This window comes from Thalia democratica, chromosome 8 (genome assembly GCF_965202585.1).
Source record: "Thalia democratica chromosome 8, ktThaDemo2.hap1.1, whole genome shotgun sequence".
Lineage (NCBI taxonomy): Eukaryota > Metazoa > Chordata > Thaliacea > Salpida > Salpidae > Thalia > Thalia democratica.
In genome coordinates this window covers 24492956-24511818 of record NC_139172.1, presented here as the reverse complement: position 1 = coordinate 24511818, position 18863 = coordinate 24492956, and the positions used below count along the sequence as shown (strand labels likewise).

The 18863-nt window shown below is 26.2% G+C and overlaps 1 protein-coding gene across 1 annotated transcript; it reads right to left on the bottom strand.

Annotated features, from left to right (window-relative positions):
• Positions 1-3710: 3710 nt before the first annotated feature.
• On the bottom strand, positions 3711-17829 carry LOC145843400 (uncharacterized). Its single transcript, XM_082950875.1, has 12 exons — positions 17759-17829; positions 17048-17073; positions 16170-16281; positions 13756-13892; positions 12482-12582; positions 11827-12001; positions 11250-11445; positions 9381-9501; positions 8576-8669; positions 7450-7608; positions 5488-5578; positions 3711-4713 (listed from the first exon to the last, which is right to left on the bottom strand). The coding sequence occupies exons 1-12, from the start codon at positions 17802-17804 to the stop codon at positions 4544-4546; spliced, it is 1428 nt and encodes a 475-aa protein (XP_082807001.1). The 5' UTR covers positions 17805-17829; the 3' UTR covers positions 3711-4543.
• Positions 17830-18863: the final 1034 nt, after the last annotated feature.

Below are 18863 nucleotides of genomic sequence, written 5' to 3'. Positions count from 1 at the left end.
ATAAGGAAAACACTGGTAACAGTTTTTATCAATATCATATATGTTTTATTATTAATTTTTCAATTTCCAGCCGAGTTTATAGCTCAGTAACCATGTCTTGCTAAGGTAACGGTAAAAAGTTTGAACAAAGTGATGACCAGAATGAAAAACTATTAAAAAACTTTATAACAGAAAAAGTTTTCATACCACGGCATTAGAATAAACACCCCGAAAAGATACCTAAAAACAGACTTTAAACCGGATTTCCAATCAGCCCTTTTTCTATTACGTCATAACTTTTTTAAAATCTCTTCTGATCATAATAATATGTCTCTTATTTAGTGGTAAAGAAGATCATTACTCTTTGTTAAGGCAGCAACAATCTCTTTTGTTAACCTCATCATTACTTGCAAAGCTTTCCAACTTGCAAGTGTTGAAACGTTGAGGTGTTTCCCCTAATATTTGCTAAGTCAACAAATTAAAAATTTTTTTTTTAACTTATACCCTTATCCCTAACCCGATTTACCTAAATATATTAAAAATTAATCAAAAACTAAACTTTTATTAACTAAAAATAAAAAAAATATAAAAAGTCTTTTTGTTATGCTGATTCAGCAAATACTAGGGGAAAACCTCAACGTTTCTATGAGACTCCTTGCAGAGCTTTTAAGCAATTTACCTCCAAGTCCAACTTACCAAGCGCTGATCCATCAATTTTTCAACTTTAACCACAAACGGTCGCTTCAGTACTTTGTACTTAAACACGCTTGATAAGATCACAACAGCAGTTTCTCGTAACTATGCCTGCCTGATGAGTTCTAATAAGGACAAAACCGGTTGTAGGTTGTCTCGGATGCTGTTGCTGTTGGTCGTGTGAAGTTCACTATTTATTGTTGATGGCGCGAACATCTCAACTTTGTTGACGATTGCCGAAATAAATATTGGTTAAAACTGATCAACGAGCACAGAATATAATCTCTTAATAAGCTGACAATGTCTGAGAGATTGGGCTGTGAATGTTTTAGCTGTGTCAGTTTTTTCAACTTTATTCACAAACGGTCGCTACAGTTGTTTCTTGGAACTATGCTTGCCTGATGAGTCCTAATAAGAACGAAACCGGACGTAGGTTGTCTCGGATGCTGTTGTTGTTGGTCGTGTGAAGCTCATTATTTTACCAAACTACCATGTCCCAACTACGACTGTATCTATTTTTTGAGATCAAATTTTTTTCTAAGTTAGCAACACCATATTTTACAAAGTTTATAAAAGTTAGGCAGTTATTCTAAGCAACTCAAAACTTCAAAAATGCTTCTTTTATTAACCACAAAAAACTTTTAAACTTGGACACTTTTTTCATAATCTAAGTATTAGTGTAAGTTTCACAAAAAAAAAGACATCATTAGTTTATTTTAAAATCTGTAAAATATATATAAACATGTAGGAAGACATTAGGATTATTTAAATTAAAACTCCCAATAAGGTATCTAAACAAACGGAAATACCTAGTAAATTAGTAAAAGTCTTAAAACTATTAGGGCTATTTATTGAAATTAATTTAGTTTAAGGTTAGGAAACTTTTACCTTATCAGAAATTTGTTTTTTTTTGATTTTATTTTTGTTAGTTTTTATACCTTATTGAGAGTTTTAATTTAAGTTAAGCCTAATTTCTTCTTACATTTTTACCATATTTTTTCCAGGTTTTATTATTAATTGATGATCTCTTTTTTATGAGTTAAACATTGTTTTGAAAACAAACTATTAAAAGATTGGAAGATATTTTGTTCTCCTTATCAATATGTTGAAACGTTTAATTATATGTTTAAAGATAAAAGTATTATTAGTATGATTCTAAAAAAGTCTGACACAATAAAAGATAATGAATGCAGCTAGTTATTTTGACTTTATAATTTAAACTAAATCTTAGTTCACTCTTAGTGCTTTTTTTAGAAAATTAAATCCAAAGTAAAGTTGTGGCATAACTTTTGAGTTGAAGTGTATTAGTTGATTTTAAATGTTTAGTAGTAGTATTACAGCATTAGTATACTTGAAAATTTGCTTTTATAAAATATTAACGAAGATGCAGTACTTAATACTTAAAGATAACTTCAAACTTTTTTTTACTTAATCATTAAAATTATTCAAAAATATTTATAATTCTATAATACTTATAATAACAAAAACAAATTACTTAAATATTTGTTTCTTAAACTAGCTGTCCTTTTTACTAAGCTTAGCCGAGTTAAAAATTAAAAAGTTTTATTAGTAGAATAATTTATTTTATAAAGTTACTAAAAAATATTTTTACTTAATACTTTAGTATACAACTAGTACTTTTACTTACACCTTTTAAGATTATAAACATTCATGTTTAAAAACTTTTAAAGATATTCTTAGTTCAAATTTTCAGTTAGTTATTTAGTTTAACAATAAAAATAAATAGCTACGTGTTCGAGTAATTCTTAAAGTTAACTTACGAATAATTTGTTTTAAAGATAACTTTTCTGAAGTTTGCTTATGCTAAAGGTGTGTTCGCCAGTTTAGAGATTATAAACTATTATTTTCTAAAATATTTTAAACTAGCTGAATGTCTGTACAATGTGTTTAAGCTGTCTCCGTATTGCAAACCATATTCAAAGTAATAAATACAACTATGAGAGGCAAGCTTTTTGATAATAATGCTGCAGTGTAACAAAAGGCAGCAATAATATTTTCAACCTTTGATGAGTCATTTAATTTCGAATGGAAAAGTAGACTATTAGTACTAAAAATAACATCTCCAAATTCATTTTAGTAATGACTTACAATTAAAAGTGAAAACAAGATCACTTTTTAAGTACTCTTTGCAAATAGCAACCTCTTTATCAGCAAGTAAATGTTTAAAATAATTGAAAGGCCAGTCTTGCTACCCCTGGGTACGCGTGTACTTTCGATGTATTTCTAAATCCAAAATAACAAACGTAGTGTACAAAGGTTTTTAACTTCACGTATTTGCAATCATTGCAGCAAAAGTAGAAATTACACAGTTTAGCAGCTCATTTATTTATTCATTGCAAAAATTAATTCTTTGTTATTTTTAAATTCTATATAAAGTATCTTGTAGCTTCTCATTCAAGTTATTTTTCTAAGTTCTAAAGTTTGCTCAGGCGTGTCCTCTTGAACTGATTCCTAAACAATGTACATTTCCCATAAGCGATAAACCATAGTTATTACTATGATAAAAACTCTTTAATAGTAATGGATGCAAAACTCAATACAAGCTGTCAGGTGTAGAAAGCTACCAATTTTCGTCAATCGCACAGACTCCGGTTTATACCCGTAACAGATAAGACCGAACGTCCTTTAAGAGTATTTTGAATAGATATAAATTTGCGTACAAAAGTTTTATTTTAGAACAAAAAACTACTTTTTAAGTCGCAATAAAACGGGATGAAATGACAAGAAAATCCTCTTAATTTATCGACGAAACTAAATAATTCAACAAATAGTTAGCGGATCTTTTGAATACTAGAGTACTGGTAAGCGATTCGTTTTTTAAACTAAAAAGCTATTCTTGTGCTGGAATTTTTACATTAAGAATTTACCGAAAGTAAACAATAATTAAACTAGTCAACAACGATGCTATAATTTCTTTACAACCTATTGCTTTCAGAAGCTTAATTTTGTATTATTTTTGTACTAATTTTGTAAAATTATAGAGTTATACTTTGCCTTTTATATCATTTAAAATTTTTATTAGTTTGAAAATAATAAAATAAATAGAAAACTTATACTAATTGTCAGAAACTTTGCGTAAGATGGAGCATTAAAGCATCGATCAAGCTAAAAAATAAAAAATCAAGTTTTAAAATTAGTAAACTATTAAAACCAAGATTTTTACAATAAAAAACTGTTTACAAAGTTTGTTTTAATAAAAGTCATTTGTTTCAATTAATTATTTCTTAAATACTTACAAGTTTTCCACACCCCAAACAAAAACACCACACATCGCTACTGCTAGGTATTGTACTACTTAAATAATAAGAAGACTTTTGATATTTAACATAATTTTTTAATAAACGTTCACTTTTTACAACTAACAGTTCTTTTTAGTCATTTATGTTTATCAAAACTCTTTTCAAATAGTTTTTTGTCATTTCTTTTATACATACTTTGCAACTTAAGTAGTTCATATAAATTTTCAAACGATAAAAAAGAATAGAAGTTCATGACCTTGAAAAATAAATAAAATTGGATTTCTAAATAAAAAATAAATATACTTATGAATAATATTATGATTTGTTCAAACTTTTTTCTTTTTTTGTTTGATAAATGAATTTTATGAATGCTAACTTAAAAATGAGCCCTAACAAAATGGCTTTGTCAATTTTCTAAAACATTGAAAAAAGTTTTTTTTAAGACTAACTTTAAAGTTTGCATACGACTTTTTAATAAAAGTTCCACATAAACTCAATATAAGCTTCAATAAAATCAGTAGCAGGTTTTTTCAAGTGCTAAAAAAATAATCTCTTCGATTCGACGTTTCTTCAGCAAGGAAACAAAAGTGTTCCAGGTAGCAGCAGGCGGATCAGGAGGCGGGTATCCTGTGCATGCGGATGATCTCGTCGTTCGTGAAAACCTCCGACGCTTCTGAGGACGAGTACGGGCTGTACTTGGGCGAGGGCGTCCCTTCCTCCGACCTCTCTCTTTCCTCTTCTTTTATGAACTTGACGCCTCTCACGCTCAAAACCGATTCTCCTGTTGAAAAAAGTTAAAGAACTCAGTTACGTTTTTTGTAAAAGTTGGTGACTGTAGATTTTTCATGCCGAATTATTACAAAAAAAAACTATTGCAAAAAATCTTGTTTGTGGCAACTATTTGTTTAAACGTTTTTAACAGTGTTTCCTATGAGTTGTTTTTTTTTTTTGTAAAAGTTACACTCTGTTGTTAGATTGATTGTTAAACATTTTTTTAAAAGTATTCAAAACTTGTTAGGAGAACTTCTTCAAAAAGTCGTTTTTCTTTAGATGTCAACCCGATTTAAAAGTTATATATACAATAAAAGGAGCTTAGGTGAGAAAAAATTCAATGTTAGTAACAATATTAAAACCATGGTTAGAAAATCAATAATGGTTTAACTTTTAAATTCTCGAATTAAAAAAAATAAAAATTTAAGCTTCTAGAAAAATTCTTAATAGCTTTCGGTATATAGTTTTCATTTTTTTAATGCTTACTTAAAAAGTATGAAATTAACATCCAAACTAAAAAAGTTTTTTATAACTGTAAATTATGCTCAGTCTTAAAATATTTCATTCATTTTTAAAAAACGTTAGATAAAAATACTTTTAACTAAGGTAAACTCTACTTTGAAGTTACTTTAACTATTTTACAATTAATCACTCCTACATTTTTAGTAACAGTGTATGAAATATTAGTTAACATTTGCTTTAATTTATTTTTTTTTTACATAAAACAACTAAAAACTTTATTACTATTTTTAATTAAAATAATAATCTAGAAATAAAAACTAACGAGCAGGTAACTGTAGTACTTGCTTCGGGAAATGGCTAAATATTGGGTGCCTCATTGCTTGATGGGCTCTTAATCGTTTGGCTGGATTGAACTGAAAAAATTTAAATATTAAACTTTAGATGGTGTGTGTGAACGAAAAGTTGAATTAAAACGTTCGTCATACTTCTTATATTCATTTTGCAGCTGTGAGGTGAAACTTATTGAATTTTAGTTTACGTGATGTTTTAGTTTTTTGTGTTCTTCAACGAAAATATTATTTTAGGTCAGTGCATTTTAAGTAATTTGGAAATTAATGACAGTCACAATCGTAAAAAAAACATTTTTAATCGGTTTTTAACCAAGAAAAGTAACAAAACTGATATGTTTGTTATAATTGCTATACTTAATTTATCGTTTGAAAAAAGAATGAAAATTAATTAAACTTGTTTAGTAAAACTACATAAATAAAACTATGCTTTTATCAAAATATTAATTGTGCTACTTGTAAGTATAAAATAAATTAATTTGACGCACTGAACTGTCAAACTCTAAGTAAAAATAAGTCAAACTTTAAAATTGATTGTTTTCTAGAGTACAGACATTTTCTTCAAATATCAGTTTTTAGTAGTAAAAAATATATTTTAAAGGTCAAATTAAAAAAACAAAAAAATCGCAGAATAAACCAATAATGTAATAACTAGTTTAAGCTATAAATTTAGACTTAAACACAGTTTTGATCAAAAAATTGATTTTTTGTACCACTTAGCGACGTTTCTTCACACATACTTAAGAGGAATTTTTTGGCTAAAGCTAAATATTATTCACGGGTTTGCATAAGCTAGATTTGTGTCATGAATTCTAGTTAAGGGTTATTAGAAAAAATTTAAGTGCTTTAATTTTTACATGTTTAAAAATATCTTCCTTAGGGAAGCTTTTTTTTAATAATACTTAAAACCTTATATATAAACTGTTTATATAATACTAAACCTAAAAGTTTTAAACTTTAAACTCTAAAGTATTAAGTAAAGATAAATAATAACAAACTATATTTAAAGTTATTAGAAAAATTACACTAAGTTTTTGAGTTTATTATATCAAAGCAGTAATTCAACTCGAATAAAATTTTAATAAACTGTTTTAAACTAAAATAAACTAATTTAAAACACAGTTATGAACAAAAAAAGCTTATCCAGTTCATGGTAGTACAAAGTGCAACCGCTTAATTAACAACGGCACTTGATATTTGTTTCTTAACTTTGCTGCTGCTTCTAACGAAAAGGGTCACTTTATTGACAGTTCATATTGTAATTGATAAGACATTTAATCGTAATTTCCAATTGTTATTAACTTTAACTGCTAGGCTTAGCAACCAACGTTTGTTATGCAATTCGCAAGCCGAATTGGCAAGTTAAGAAACAAGTGTTATTGCTTGTGCAAATAACAAGGTTAGATTAAGTGTATAAACGTTTCTTTAATGATAAAACGTACATATAGATTTCAAAATTTAAGTAAATCAAAGGAAGCTTTAAGAAAAGCGATCAGCGTTAAAGCAATGTAGAAGTTGTACTAGTTTTTAGCTTGTAACAGCTTATTCATAAAAAGTACTTTTAATAATTTTCATTTTAATAATTTTATATGGCAAGGTTTAAAGTTAAACTTAATTTTCTTGGCTTACTAGTAAACAAGCATCGAATTTTAAAGTTTAAACAATCATTTGAAAAACTATTTTATTTAAACTTTTGAAAAACTATTTTGATGCAGTTAAAGTAGTTTTAATATTGTTAACAAAAACTTTTAAGTACATACACGTCTTGTTTTGTATCTGTACTCTTTTCCACAAAAATTGTTTTGAAACTTTACTCAATAAGAAAAAAATTATGTGTAAATTTAAACTCATGCGAACAAAGATGGACAATTTTTTATCTTTCAACAAACAAACGTGCAAAAACATTCCGAAAAATTCCTTCAAAAAACCACACTGACCTGCAACAGCATGCAAGCGAAGTCATGCATGACGTCGTTTATGTTTGTCACGTGACTCCGTATGTCTTCTTCAGATCGGTCGTTATGGAAACTGATTTCCTGGTAGTCAGGCAGATAAGCAATTTCCGGCCAATTTTTTTCGTCCGGCGACCCCATTACCTGGTTTTAGTATTTCACGTTGTTCGTCACTACTTTTTATTCTTTTTAAGTTGATCAGAAAATTTGATGAACTTTTTAAAATTTAAAAAAAAGCTTAGTTAATATTAAATTTACAACTCAAACAATTAGTAATACTTTAAACTAACTAAAATACTTTATAAAAATAAAATTTTAGCTTAATAAGTTGATTTTATTTATTGCTGTAAAAAAAACTGTACAGCTTTATTTTAAAACTATCACCCATTGTTGTTTGGTTATTTAAAAAAATTAACATATTTTCAGTATAGTTTTAAACTTTGTTTAATTTGCTTTTTGAAATATAAGATGTTTTTGTAACTTTATAATGTAAGAAATAGACTCGGTAATACTTCCAGATTTGTGAAATGTTTTGTATTTATCTATATATTATTTTTTCCGAACCTCAAACTATAGAAAGTATAGAGTTTCTAAACTAATTTAGAAATGTAATAACATTTAAAACTAGTCTTCAATCGAGGCATATCTCAAGTTTCGTTTTAAACCTATATTTAAATTACTTTGCTTTTTAAAGTAAACATAAAAATCTTGAGGTTTTATGTAAAAACAACTTGAAATCTATTTGAAAATTATTTTAAGGGCCTTTTTCTACGTAGTTGTAAGTTTTGTTATATAAAATAATTCTACTCTCAAATTATAATCCTAAACAAATTTTGTGTTTTTTATACGGTCTTTACAGGAAATTTACTTTGCAATATTCAATAAGTATGATAATCTGACTACAAATATCAATACTCAATTTAAAACATTTTTATTGTCAGTTTTTCATGCATATTCTAAGATTTATCCTTAACTTTTGCTTTGTACTTGAACTTTTAATTATATTCAAAGTTTAAATAAGCTTACAAAATTTTTATCAAGTTAGTTTAAACTGAAAAATAGTTACCAGTTTAAAAAAAACAACTATATGAACATCTAAGCTCTTTCTTACTTCGAAAATAGAAAACAATTGATCAGTTGCGTCCGATTGTCCCGGAAATATGGGCGACCCTTTTATCATCTCCAAAAAAATGCAACCCACACCCCTGTTTGTTGAAAGTAAAACTTTATGAAGGTGAATTAGAATCATTACACTTTTAGTTTTGAGAAAAATTATGTTTTTTTGCAAAAGGTATAAAGATAAACTCATAGTTATAAATAGAAACGTTTAAAAAGTACGTAATAATAGTTTATAATCTTTACAGTACAATAAACAAGCCTTTTTAATTTTTTTTTATAAAGGTAAGTTGTTATAATTAATTTTAGACGATTATTTTCAGAAAGCTACTTGTAAGCATTTAGTAACAAAAACAACAGAGTTTATTCAAATTTAGAACTTTAAACTCAAAGTGTTTGCACAGTACAATTTCAAGTTTGCTGAAAATTTAGCGAATTTGTCGTAGTTACAAAATATTTTTTGATTTAAAGAGTTAACATTTTTTCGATCTTCAGAAACACAGTTAAGTTTTTTTAATCTTCACAAGCAGTAAAAATACAAAAAAAATAAAGTTGATGCTTTGTTTTATTAGGAAAATCTAAGACTGAAAACTTAATTTGAATGACGAAAAGTTGTTTAAAAAATCTAAAAACTTTTTAATGAATCTTAAGATTTCTTATAACCACCAATTTAAGATTACAAAACAAACTCATTTGCGATTTGGTCTAAACTTAAACTAAAACTATACAAAAAATTCACATAAGTTAATACTTTTATGTAGTAGCAAGACTAAATGTAGTTTTAAAATTCATCAACTAACCACATATCGAGGGAAGTAGTATAATCACGTGATCCCAGTAAAACATCTGGGGGCCGGTACCAAAGGGTAACCACCTGGTTTGAATACGTGTTTATTGGAAAGGACTTTGCCCTGGCTAAACCTGATAATAAAATAGTACTTTTACTTGCAAAAATAGTAGCGTAACAAAGTTTTAATTCACTTTAATGTTTTTTTTTAATTTATTTTTAAATCCGTTCTTAAAAAAAGCTACTGAATCACTTTAAAATAAGAATATGTAAACTTATATATAAATTCAACAATCTAAACTTGTAAAGATCATTTTATCAGATGGTTTATAGTCTGTGGGTATTACATTAGATAAGTTAATAATACTATTATATTTATAGTTTTTTACCTTCAAGAAAGTAACAGTTTTCATGTTTTCAGTTTTATTATCATTTAGGTTTATCAATAGAAACTTAAAGTATATACTAAGTCTCTCTAAGTTTGTGTATTTATCTACCGTCTAAAAAGTAATGAGTATGGTAAAGTTCAATAACAAAGTTGTTGTGTAACAAAAATATAGCAATTTATTACTAAACTAATGCAAGATATATGTTTTCAAATATTAAAAAAAATCGTTTACTAACTTTTTTTTTATAATTTTTTATTTTATAACAAGAATTTTAAAAAAATAAAGGAAATAAAATTTTCAGACTAAGTAGTGAAGTTTTCACTCATTTAAATATTTGAACTTCATATTTTTTGAAGTCAATGATGTATTAGAGAAATTGTAAACTTTCTCAAATTGTGAAATTCAAATATTCGCTGGTAATTTGGTTTTGTAATTGACGATAACATAAAAAGAGAATTTCTTATACAAAATTAATTATGAGAAAATCGAACAAATTGCTGATATAAGAGCAAATAAACTAGTGTCTGCCAGCAAGTCTACCAATCCAGTGCTGTTGCAGAATGTTGATTACTAAAAATAAGCGTCATGAGAGAAAGGTAGCTGAAAGCATTTGTTATGTTTTGAATGATGTAAGTACAACAAATGTCAACATCGGGTGATTTGTAAACAAAAGTATGAGCATTCAAAAATATTAATATTTTTGACATGAAAAAAAGAATACTATGATGAATTATTACTGTTATACCTTCACAATAACTTAAATTATGTTTTAAAAAACACTTATTTTTCATATATATTTGTCATAAAATCTTTCTTTAAACTTATGATAAAATATATCAAGTAACTTCTTAACATAGGATTTTCAAAAAAAAAGTAAGTAAACATGCTTTGTAAGCAAATATAACTTATTGTACTTGTATTTAAAATTTTAATGTTTATCATTTTTCGGTTAACTATAAACGCGAGATTAATTTTTTGGAATGAACAAAAACGAATTTAACTTAGATTTAATTTTGGTGTTTGACACTTTAGAAAATTGAAGTTCATTTTTAACAATTAGGAATTTTAAAAAACTGTTAATGTCAAAACTTGTAAATTGAAAACAATTACTACAACTGTTATAAACTAAAAGAAGACAGCTACTTATAGTGAGAAATTTATATAGTTCTAAAGTATGCGTATCTAACTTTTATACATTTTTAATCAAGTCGTTTGTTTCTACACAGATTTAATTTTAAGCTGTTTATCATTTACAAAAGTAATTAATGTTTTTATATCAAAAAAGAAGTGGTAATTGACTATATTGTAAACGTAACATAAAACTACTGCTTAAAATATATTTTTTACAAATGATAAATTTTAAAAGATATTAAGTTTTCAAACTCATTAAAAAAATTCCAACTTTCATAAAATAAAAGATTACTATGAAAGCTGGTTACTAAAATATTTCTTTAACTCAAGTACACAGAAACAACAATATCAAAACTACTAACCAAAATCTGCTAGTTTGAGTTCTCCATGCGCGTTCACCAGTAAGTTTTGCGGCTTTATGTCTCTATGCAGGATTTTTCTGTGGTGGCAAAACCCCAAGCCTCTCAGCAGTTGGAAAGTGAAAAGCAAGCAGTTTGATCGGTTGATTCCTTCACCAGGCAGCCCGTACCAGTCCATGTACATTCCCAAGTCTGTTGTCTGTAAGTATGAAAACTGCAGTTTTAAACTGCAGAAAATATAAAAATAAAATTGTGTGCAAGGCGTTGTAGGTACAGAAAATTTTGAAAAAATCATTAAAAATAATTTTGTTAAGGTTTTCAAGCTATTTAAACTAGGTTTTTGTAAATGCAAACATAATTTGTGTAAGCTTTAATAACTGTATTTTTATTTTCATTTAGCTTTCAACATTAAAGTGAAAAAAAATAATAGACTTATACTTCTTAGCTAAAATTTTAAAAGCCACATGTGTTCACAAAACCATCTACAAAACGAAACGTGTTTTAATAGTTTTCTGTTTTTAATAGATAAAAAACAGCAATTTTCCACCAATTAATCAAACTAAAACATCAACAAATCTACCATGTACTCGAACACGAAGGTGAGCGAGGTCTTGGTGTGAATGATGTCGTGGAGGGTGACCACGTTGGCGTGCCTCAGCACCCTCAACAGCGACGCCTCGCGGATAGCCGTAAACGGGCAACCTTCTTCCTCCTTCAGCGATATTTCTTTCAGCGCCACTACCTGGCCGGTTCTTCTGCGTTTTAAGTAATAAAAATCTTTACTTACAATAAGAACGAAGCTGTTAATCTGTTTTTAGTACAAAAAACTTTCTGGTAGGATAAACTTTTTTTACAAACTCACTGCTTTGCTTAATCTGAAGAAATATGCTTATTGAAATCCGTAAAGATAATCAAAAAATTATGTACAAGTATAAACGGAATATTATTTTAGTTCTTACAGAAACATACTCATTTTAAAATATCAAAATTTTTTATATGCAAACTTTATAACACTAACCATCTTGTCTTAAAATTAATCAAACAAAACTGTTTAGTAACAGAAGCGAAATGTAAAAAAGATAACGAAAACAATAAAACAAGTTAGTCTCACAAAACGTTTGTGGCTTTACATCCAATTAATTCATTACATTTCAAGTTCAGTAGATTAACAAAATATGAATCGTTACAAAACTTGCTGTTTGTTTTGAGAAACACTAAATGACTGATGTTCCTACCTGCTCTGGCCTCTGTACACGGTGGCGTAAGAGCCCTCTCCCAGGACCTCCATCTTGTCGTAAGTTGCTTCTTTTCCGAACGGAGAAGAAGGGTGGCTTCCCTGTTCGAAAAAAAACTGTTGAATAGCTTGCCACGCGTTTGTAGATGTTTAGTATAAAATATAATCGTGATAGTTATTAAAATTTTATATGGTGTTCGATTATAATTTTTGATAAAAAAATAAAAGTTTAACTATTTCTAAAGCGGTACGACAACGAACTACCTGATTTGATTTTTACTAGTTTTGCACAGCTTTGAAAAACAGTATTCTATATCGATTATAATATTGATTTACGAAGTATGAAAACTAGATTATACATATAAGAAAGCAAAAAGTAAGTAGCATAAAACAACTCTAACATAAAATTATAAAATTATTGTTATAAAATTTATATTCAAAAATTATTAAAAAGTGTTTAAAGTTGTAAAAACTCTAGTCTCAGAAAACATTATTCCTAGGACGATAATTAACTTCATAAAGAGCTTAATCTTGTGTATTACTAAAATATAAAAACAAAAAGTTAAGAAAATTAAGAAAAATAATTAGCTTAATTTCACTTTTGTAATCAAAAAATTCCCTTAAAACTAAACGAAAAAGATATATAAAAAACGCTCGCGTTGTACTTTCTAAATTACATATATTTTGTACATTTCATGTAGTATTTTTCTGTATACACTGAAATCTTAGTGAATTATAAATTTATATGTAAGCACGACTTTAAACAAATGCATTCGAGCATAATTTTGTTTTAACAAGCATTTTGGGTGTGGTTGATTGTATTTTTTCATAGTAGTATTCTGTATTTGTTGTATTGACTTTACGAAATTTAAAAATCAGACTTGAATTAGTTTTTAAAAAGTTACATGCACTCAGGTAAAAAATAAAAATAGTTTAAAACTGAAGTATAAAGTATTTCTCTTAAACGTTACTTAGTTTTTAAGTTCTTGCTTCAAACTGCACTAAAAAAGAAAAGTTTAACTATGTGATTTCAAGTCTAATTGTAATTGCATCAGATCTATAACACTTTTGATAAATGCTGTTAACTATACAAACTAATACTTAAGTTTAAAGTTTTAGCTTTTTTGAGCTCAATTATTTTTAGCTTTGCAAAGTATTAACTTCTTAAACCATCCTGTTTTAAAAACCAGAACGTGCTTAATGAATGTATTAATAAGAACTCAACGTAAGATAAGCGTCGGATTTAGAATAAAATAACAAGGATTAAAAACTTACCACCATTTTAGCGGGGCTTGAAGAACATCTTTCCAAGCTTTTGTGCAAGTTTAGTTCAGAAGGTGCGTTTTTCCTCAGTCGCTGGTGGTTGTGCTTAAGACTGTGTCCTTTGTTCGACGGAAACTGACAACTCGAACCTGTGTTATAAATATTTTTAAAAAAAGTTTTACAATTGATAGTAAAAAAAATTTACGCAGGATTTTTGAAAAATCAAAACAAATGTTGAAACCCTGTACAGCTTTGCTGAAACTACAGGCCGTAGTTGATTAAATTAATTATATGCCAATGGGTTTTTGCTGTTGATATATTATGCTTTGTATTTTTAAATTTAATAAATTATCTAAATGCGTAATCCTTACGTATTTTTTTCTTTTTATTTTTAATTCAATTACTTACAATACTTACAGTGGCTTACAGATGTTTTGTAATAACATGGCTTAATTAACTAGTGTTTATCTTAATAAACGTTATTGTAGCTTATGTACTTTAGACAATAAAAAAAAACAGAAATTGATATAATTGTTGAAACATTTTTTTGTTCAAAGTTCACAATGTTAATGATGTCTATGATATAAGTTTAAAAATTTTAATGATTCTGAATTATAAATTTTACATAAGACATTTATTTTAATACATATCAGAAAAACTAACACTATTAGAAAAACTTTCTTAAATATCACAATTAAAATATTTTAAACACAAACAATGTGTCAACTAATATATGACAATTATGCGAACAAATTACATCAACAAATGTGTTGTATTCATAAAACTTATAGAAATACCAAATTTTGTTTTTGTTTATCAAATATACTTTACGAAAACGTAAGTTATTTTTTGTCCAAAATCAATAACTCGTGATAAATAAAGTGAACAAATTCAATAATAAATTCCGTAAAACCAACTTGAAGTTATTAAAAATCAAAAAATAAAACTAAGACTTTTATTGTTTTTAGTTAACTTTTTTGTTATCAGAATAATTAAGTTCAGTTTATTTTTGTTTATTTCTGTAAAAAAAAAAGTTTGGCAATTTGTTTCTAAATTATACAAGATGATACACTAGATTTATATAAACTATATCCTTGTTTGTTTTCTTTGAGTTTAACTAAAACATAAACAACATTATTATTTCTGGCAAGTTTAAATTTATTAATAATGATATATTCGTAGCTTCATTTTAACTACAGTTTATTACTTTTTATGAAAATGTTTTGATAACCTTTATTACTTTCAAACCTTAAATATACTTTATTTTTCAGAAAAACTATCAAAAACTAAATTGAAAAGTTAAAGTTGTATAATGTTTTTAAGAAGTTACATTTCTTTCTTATATAGTCTTACATTATAGGCGTTTAATTTTTTTTTGATGCTTTTACATTTATCTTTAAATTTTTTTCTGCAACAAAATTAAATAGTAAGTGATTTACTATAAAAAAAACGAGATTTTCAGCACAATCGATTTAAAAGTTAGTTGGCAAACTTTCAAATGTTTTTCGACTGACATTGAAAGAACTTTGACAATTCTTGTTTTTTATCTCAGGTTAAACTTGACGAATTATTATTTTGCTAAAATAAAACTGTTTACTATTTTTGTGTATGTAACATAGATAAAATAAAGTCTTAGATGATACAAGTTTTAATGTCTAACATTTCTTTAAGATAAAATAAAAACTATTCGACTATTTGATCTAAGTTTAAGTACATATAAAATAACTTTTTTAGTTTTTTTTTAAATAAACTGTCAAAAATATTAATTTAAAACTTTAAATTATTTAAAGTTGTATAACTTTAGTATTTAATTTTGTGATTTCTTTAGTTCTATTTTTACCATTACTACTAATTATTATTCGTTTTTTTTTTATTTATACTAAATTACTAATATACTTTATAACAAAAAAAAATAAGTTGGTTTAAGATAAAGAAAATGTTGTTTAAACTCTTTGACAGTATTTAACACTTTACTTAATCTTTTTTTACTTTATGCTGTTAATTTTATCTGTGAAAAACAAAACTTAAAACTAGACTTCCATTTTTTTATTTTTAAAAAGACTGTAACAGTTTATTAAAAAAAAAAAAAATTAAGGGTATAAAAATACTCGTCATGTATTAAAAGAATTAAATTAAAACAGTCAAAATTTGAAAAAAGAACTGCTTACTATTAAACTCGATTAAAATTAAACATTTTTGATTATGTTTTAAGAATAGTAATTATGTTCCTAAAAACGTAAGTTTCTTATACATTTATATCTTTTCTTAAAAGACATATTTTAACAATTTTTTAAGGCTATTTTGCATTTTTTAGATAAATTTAAAATAATTATATTTGTTTCACTAGAAATTTGTCTGTATCTTATTTTAATACGTTAGTGCTGTGAACAATCTTAATCTGTTTAACTATGTTACGTAGAACAAACCTGATATTTCTAAAACATCAATTTCATCTATAGAAACTTCTGATAGGGGAAAAAAAACTTCAGAATTTTCAAAATCTGCGTTGTTAACTTTTTCTTTTGGGCCAGCTTCTATCTAAATAAGCGAGCATATCATTTTTAACAACCAAGTAATACACATTTTCATACTTTTTTTAATTAATTTACCTTACACAAATAATCGTGATTTAATACATCAGTTTTCTTATACCAAACTTTTATATTACAATAATAAACGTATAGAGAAAAAAACAGATAAACGATAAGTGTAAAAAATAAAATGTTATGTAAAGTTTGTACACGCGTCACAAGGATACTTCCGAAGTGTTGGTTAACTTTTGGAGCAAACAAACTAAAAAAAAATCCCCAGGTTCAAGGGAAAATAAAGCGCTTTTGTGTTAGATTCAAAATCGAGCTCAACCAGGTAGCTGCTTTCCAAATTAAAAGAACTGCGGTTGATCAAAACAAGCCGGATTGGGTGATTGAAAAATTTTGATTCGACTAAGCCGTGCGAAAACTTTAATTATCAATAGTTGATTGTAGATATCTTTATCATTGCTGATATGTTAATGTCTTTTAAATTAGAATAAAGTAAAGAGCTTGTTTCATAAAATTAAATTATTTATATTTATTTATCATAAGCAACAAAAACATCTTGAGCACTAAGTGTGGAAAAATAAAACTTCAAAACTTTAAATGTTACAAAACTAAATGTTGAAGATTCATATCTCAACGTAACTTCTGAACAATTTTATTTTTACATCAAATCAAAAAAGTTGTTTCGTGTATAAAAGTCGCTAACAGCAAAAGTTCCATATGTTAAAATTATATTTTTATTTATTCTATAAAATACAAAAACTTACCTCAGAAAAGCTATTTCCAGATGAAGCTAAAAAATACAATCTAGTTAAAAACTTTATTAACTTTTGATAATATTTTAGCAAAGAAGTATTATACGAACTTTGCGTCTAGCTTTAAAAAGTTTATTTATTCTAATTGAAATGTGTAATTAAACTATGATTAATAATTTTTTAACATTAAAAACAAAAATCTACTATAACTTTTACCTATATATCTTTGTCATTATCATTTTATTATTTATCATTTTATAATTTATCATTTGTAAACCGTCATGATATTATAAAAAGCCATATAACTTTAATCGTTTTTCAAGCGTTAATATCATTGATGTTAGTTGTAAATAAAAAATGTTAATCACAAACAGATAGAAAAAGTATTTACGGTTGAAAATTGTAAACTTGTAAAGCTTTATGTAATAAAAAGTATTAGATTAAATTTCCTATGGTTTTAAAGTTAAATACTGAGCTACAGCAAATAAGCCTTTAAAAAATAAAGTTCTCGAAAAAACCTAAACAAACATAACTTAATTTTTCTAAAATTATAAAAAAGTACTGTATTTAAAAAAAAACTTTTGTCGTTTAACTTTTTTGTACGAACAAGGAGAATAGAAAAGATGCATCAAAACACTTGTTTGGTTTTCAACATTTTATAAAAGACAATTAAAACTGTTTAAAAAATATTTTAAGGAGATAAAAAGCTAAGTTAAAACTCACAAAGTCTGCTAAGTTTTTGAGATAATCTTCTTTTTAAACGCTTCATTTGAAATTTTTAGTAATTTTTATCTACATTTTATAAACGAACAGTTTTAAATTTATTTAGTCAAAATATTGATAAAACTAATTTTCAAAACTTAAAACACTTTTGTTTTGAAAGGTTAAAATCTGAAGATGTCAGAAAATGTGTAGTTTTTATACAAATAAAGGTTAAATGATTCCTTTTAGTTGTTGATATGTACGAGGATCGTTCAGAACAAGACACTCTAAAGTTTTATAACTTTCAATGCTTGATAATAAAACAATTAGATGAATCTTAAGAACTAATCGACAATCTTAAAAAATAAATATAAGTTATATCTACCTTAAGGTAAAACTGTAAGTAAACTTTTATGTCTACCAAGTATATTTGTTTTTTTATTTTTAGTCTTAAATATTATCTATAAACTTTTTATACGCTGTCAAAACAAGTAGCATAAAAAATTTTAATAAAAAGTAGCTACTTAATATGTCTTTGCTATTTTCTAGTTTGTTTCTTTTTATCAAAACCTGTCAATATTACAACTTTACCATAAATTAAACGCTAATTATAAACTAAAGTTTGAAGGGTAAATGCTTTATTAGTTTTGGATAACTTTGTAAACGTTTTCAGTTTGAGTTTAAGTTTTTAAAACTTTTTCTTTAATCAAAAAGGGGTTTTTAAGGGTTTTCTAGTATCATAAACAGTTTTACATTTTGTTATTTTTTAAACCTGCTAGCAAATATCTAAAACGACACTATATCAATGTTTAAAAATGCACCTTACTTTTTCGGATTTAGTTGAAAATAACGCATACCAATTACAATAGTTGGCTTATTAGCAGTGAAGAATGCTACCCTGTGCGGCCAGTAAATTAATAAAGTTTTTAACTATTTTTGGTTTTTTTCTACCTGAGCTAAAATGTAAGTTTGCTTATAGTACTTTGTTTTTTTTTTCCTTTTTTATATAAACATATCAAAGTATATTTTATAAGCTTTTCTAAAATGTGACTCAATCACTCTAAGAGAAGTTTCAAGAATAAGTACAGCAGTTGTTTTTCTGCTTGAAATACAACTGCTTAAACAA

Coding starts and splice junctions, on each gene's coding strand:
- LOC145843400 (XM_082950875.1), bottom strand. CDS start 17,804: ATGAAGCGTTTAAAAAGAAGATTATCTCAAAAACTTAGCAGACTTT. Junction 12,002..12,481: donor GTGTACAGAGGCCAGAGCAG/GTAGGAACATCA, acceptor CTTAAAACGCAG/AAGAACCGGCCAGGTAGTGG. Junction 8,670..9,380: donor ACTACTTCCCTCGATATGTG/GTTAGTTGATGA, acceptor TTCAACAAACAG/GGGTGTGGGTTGCATTTTTT.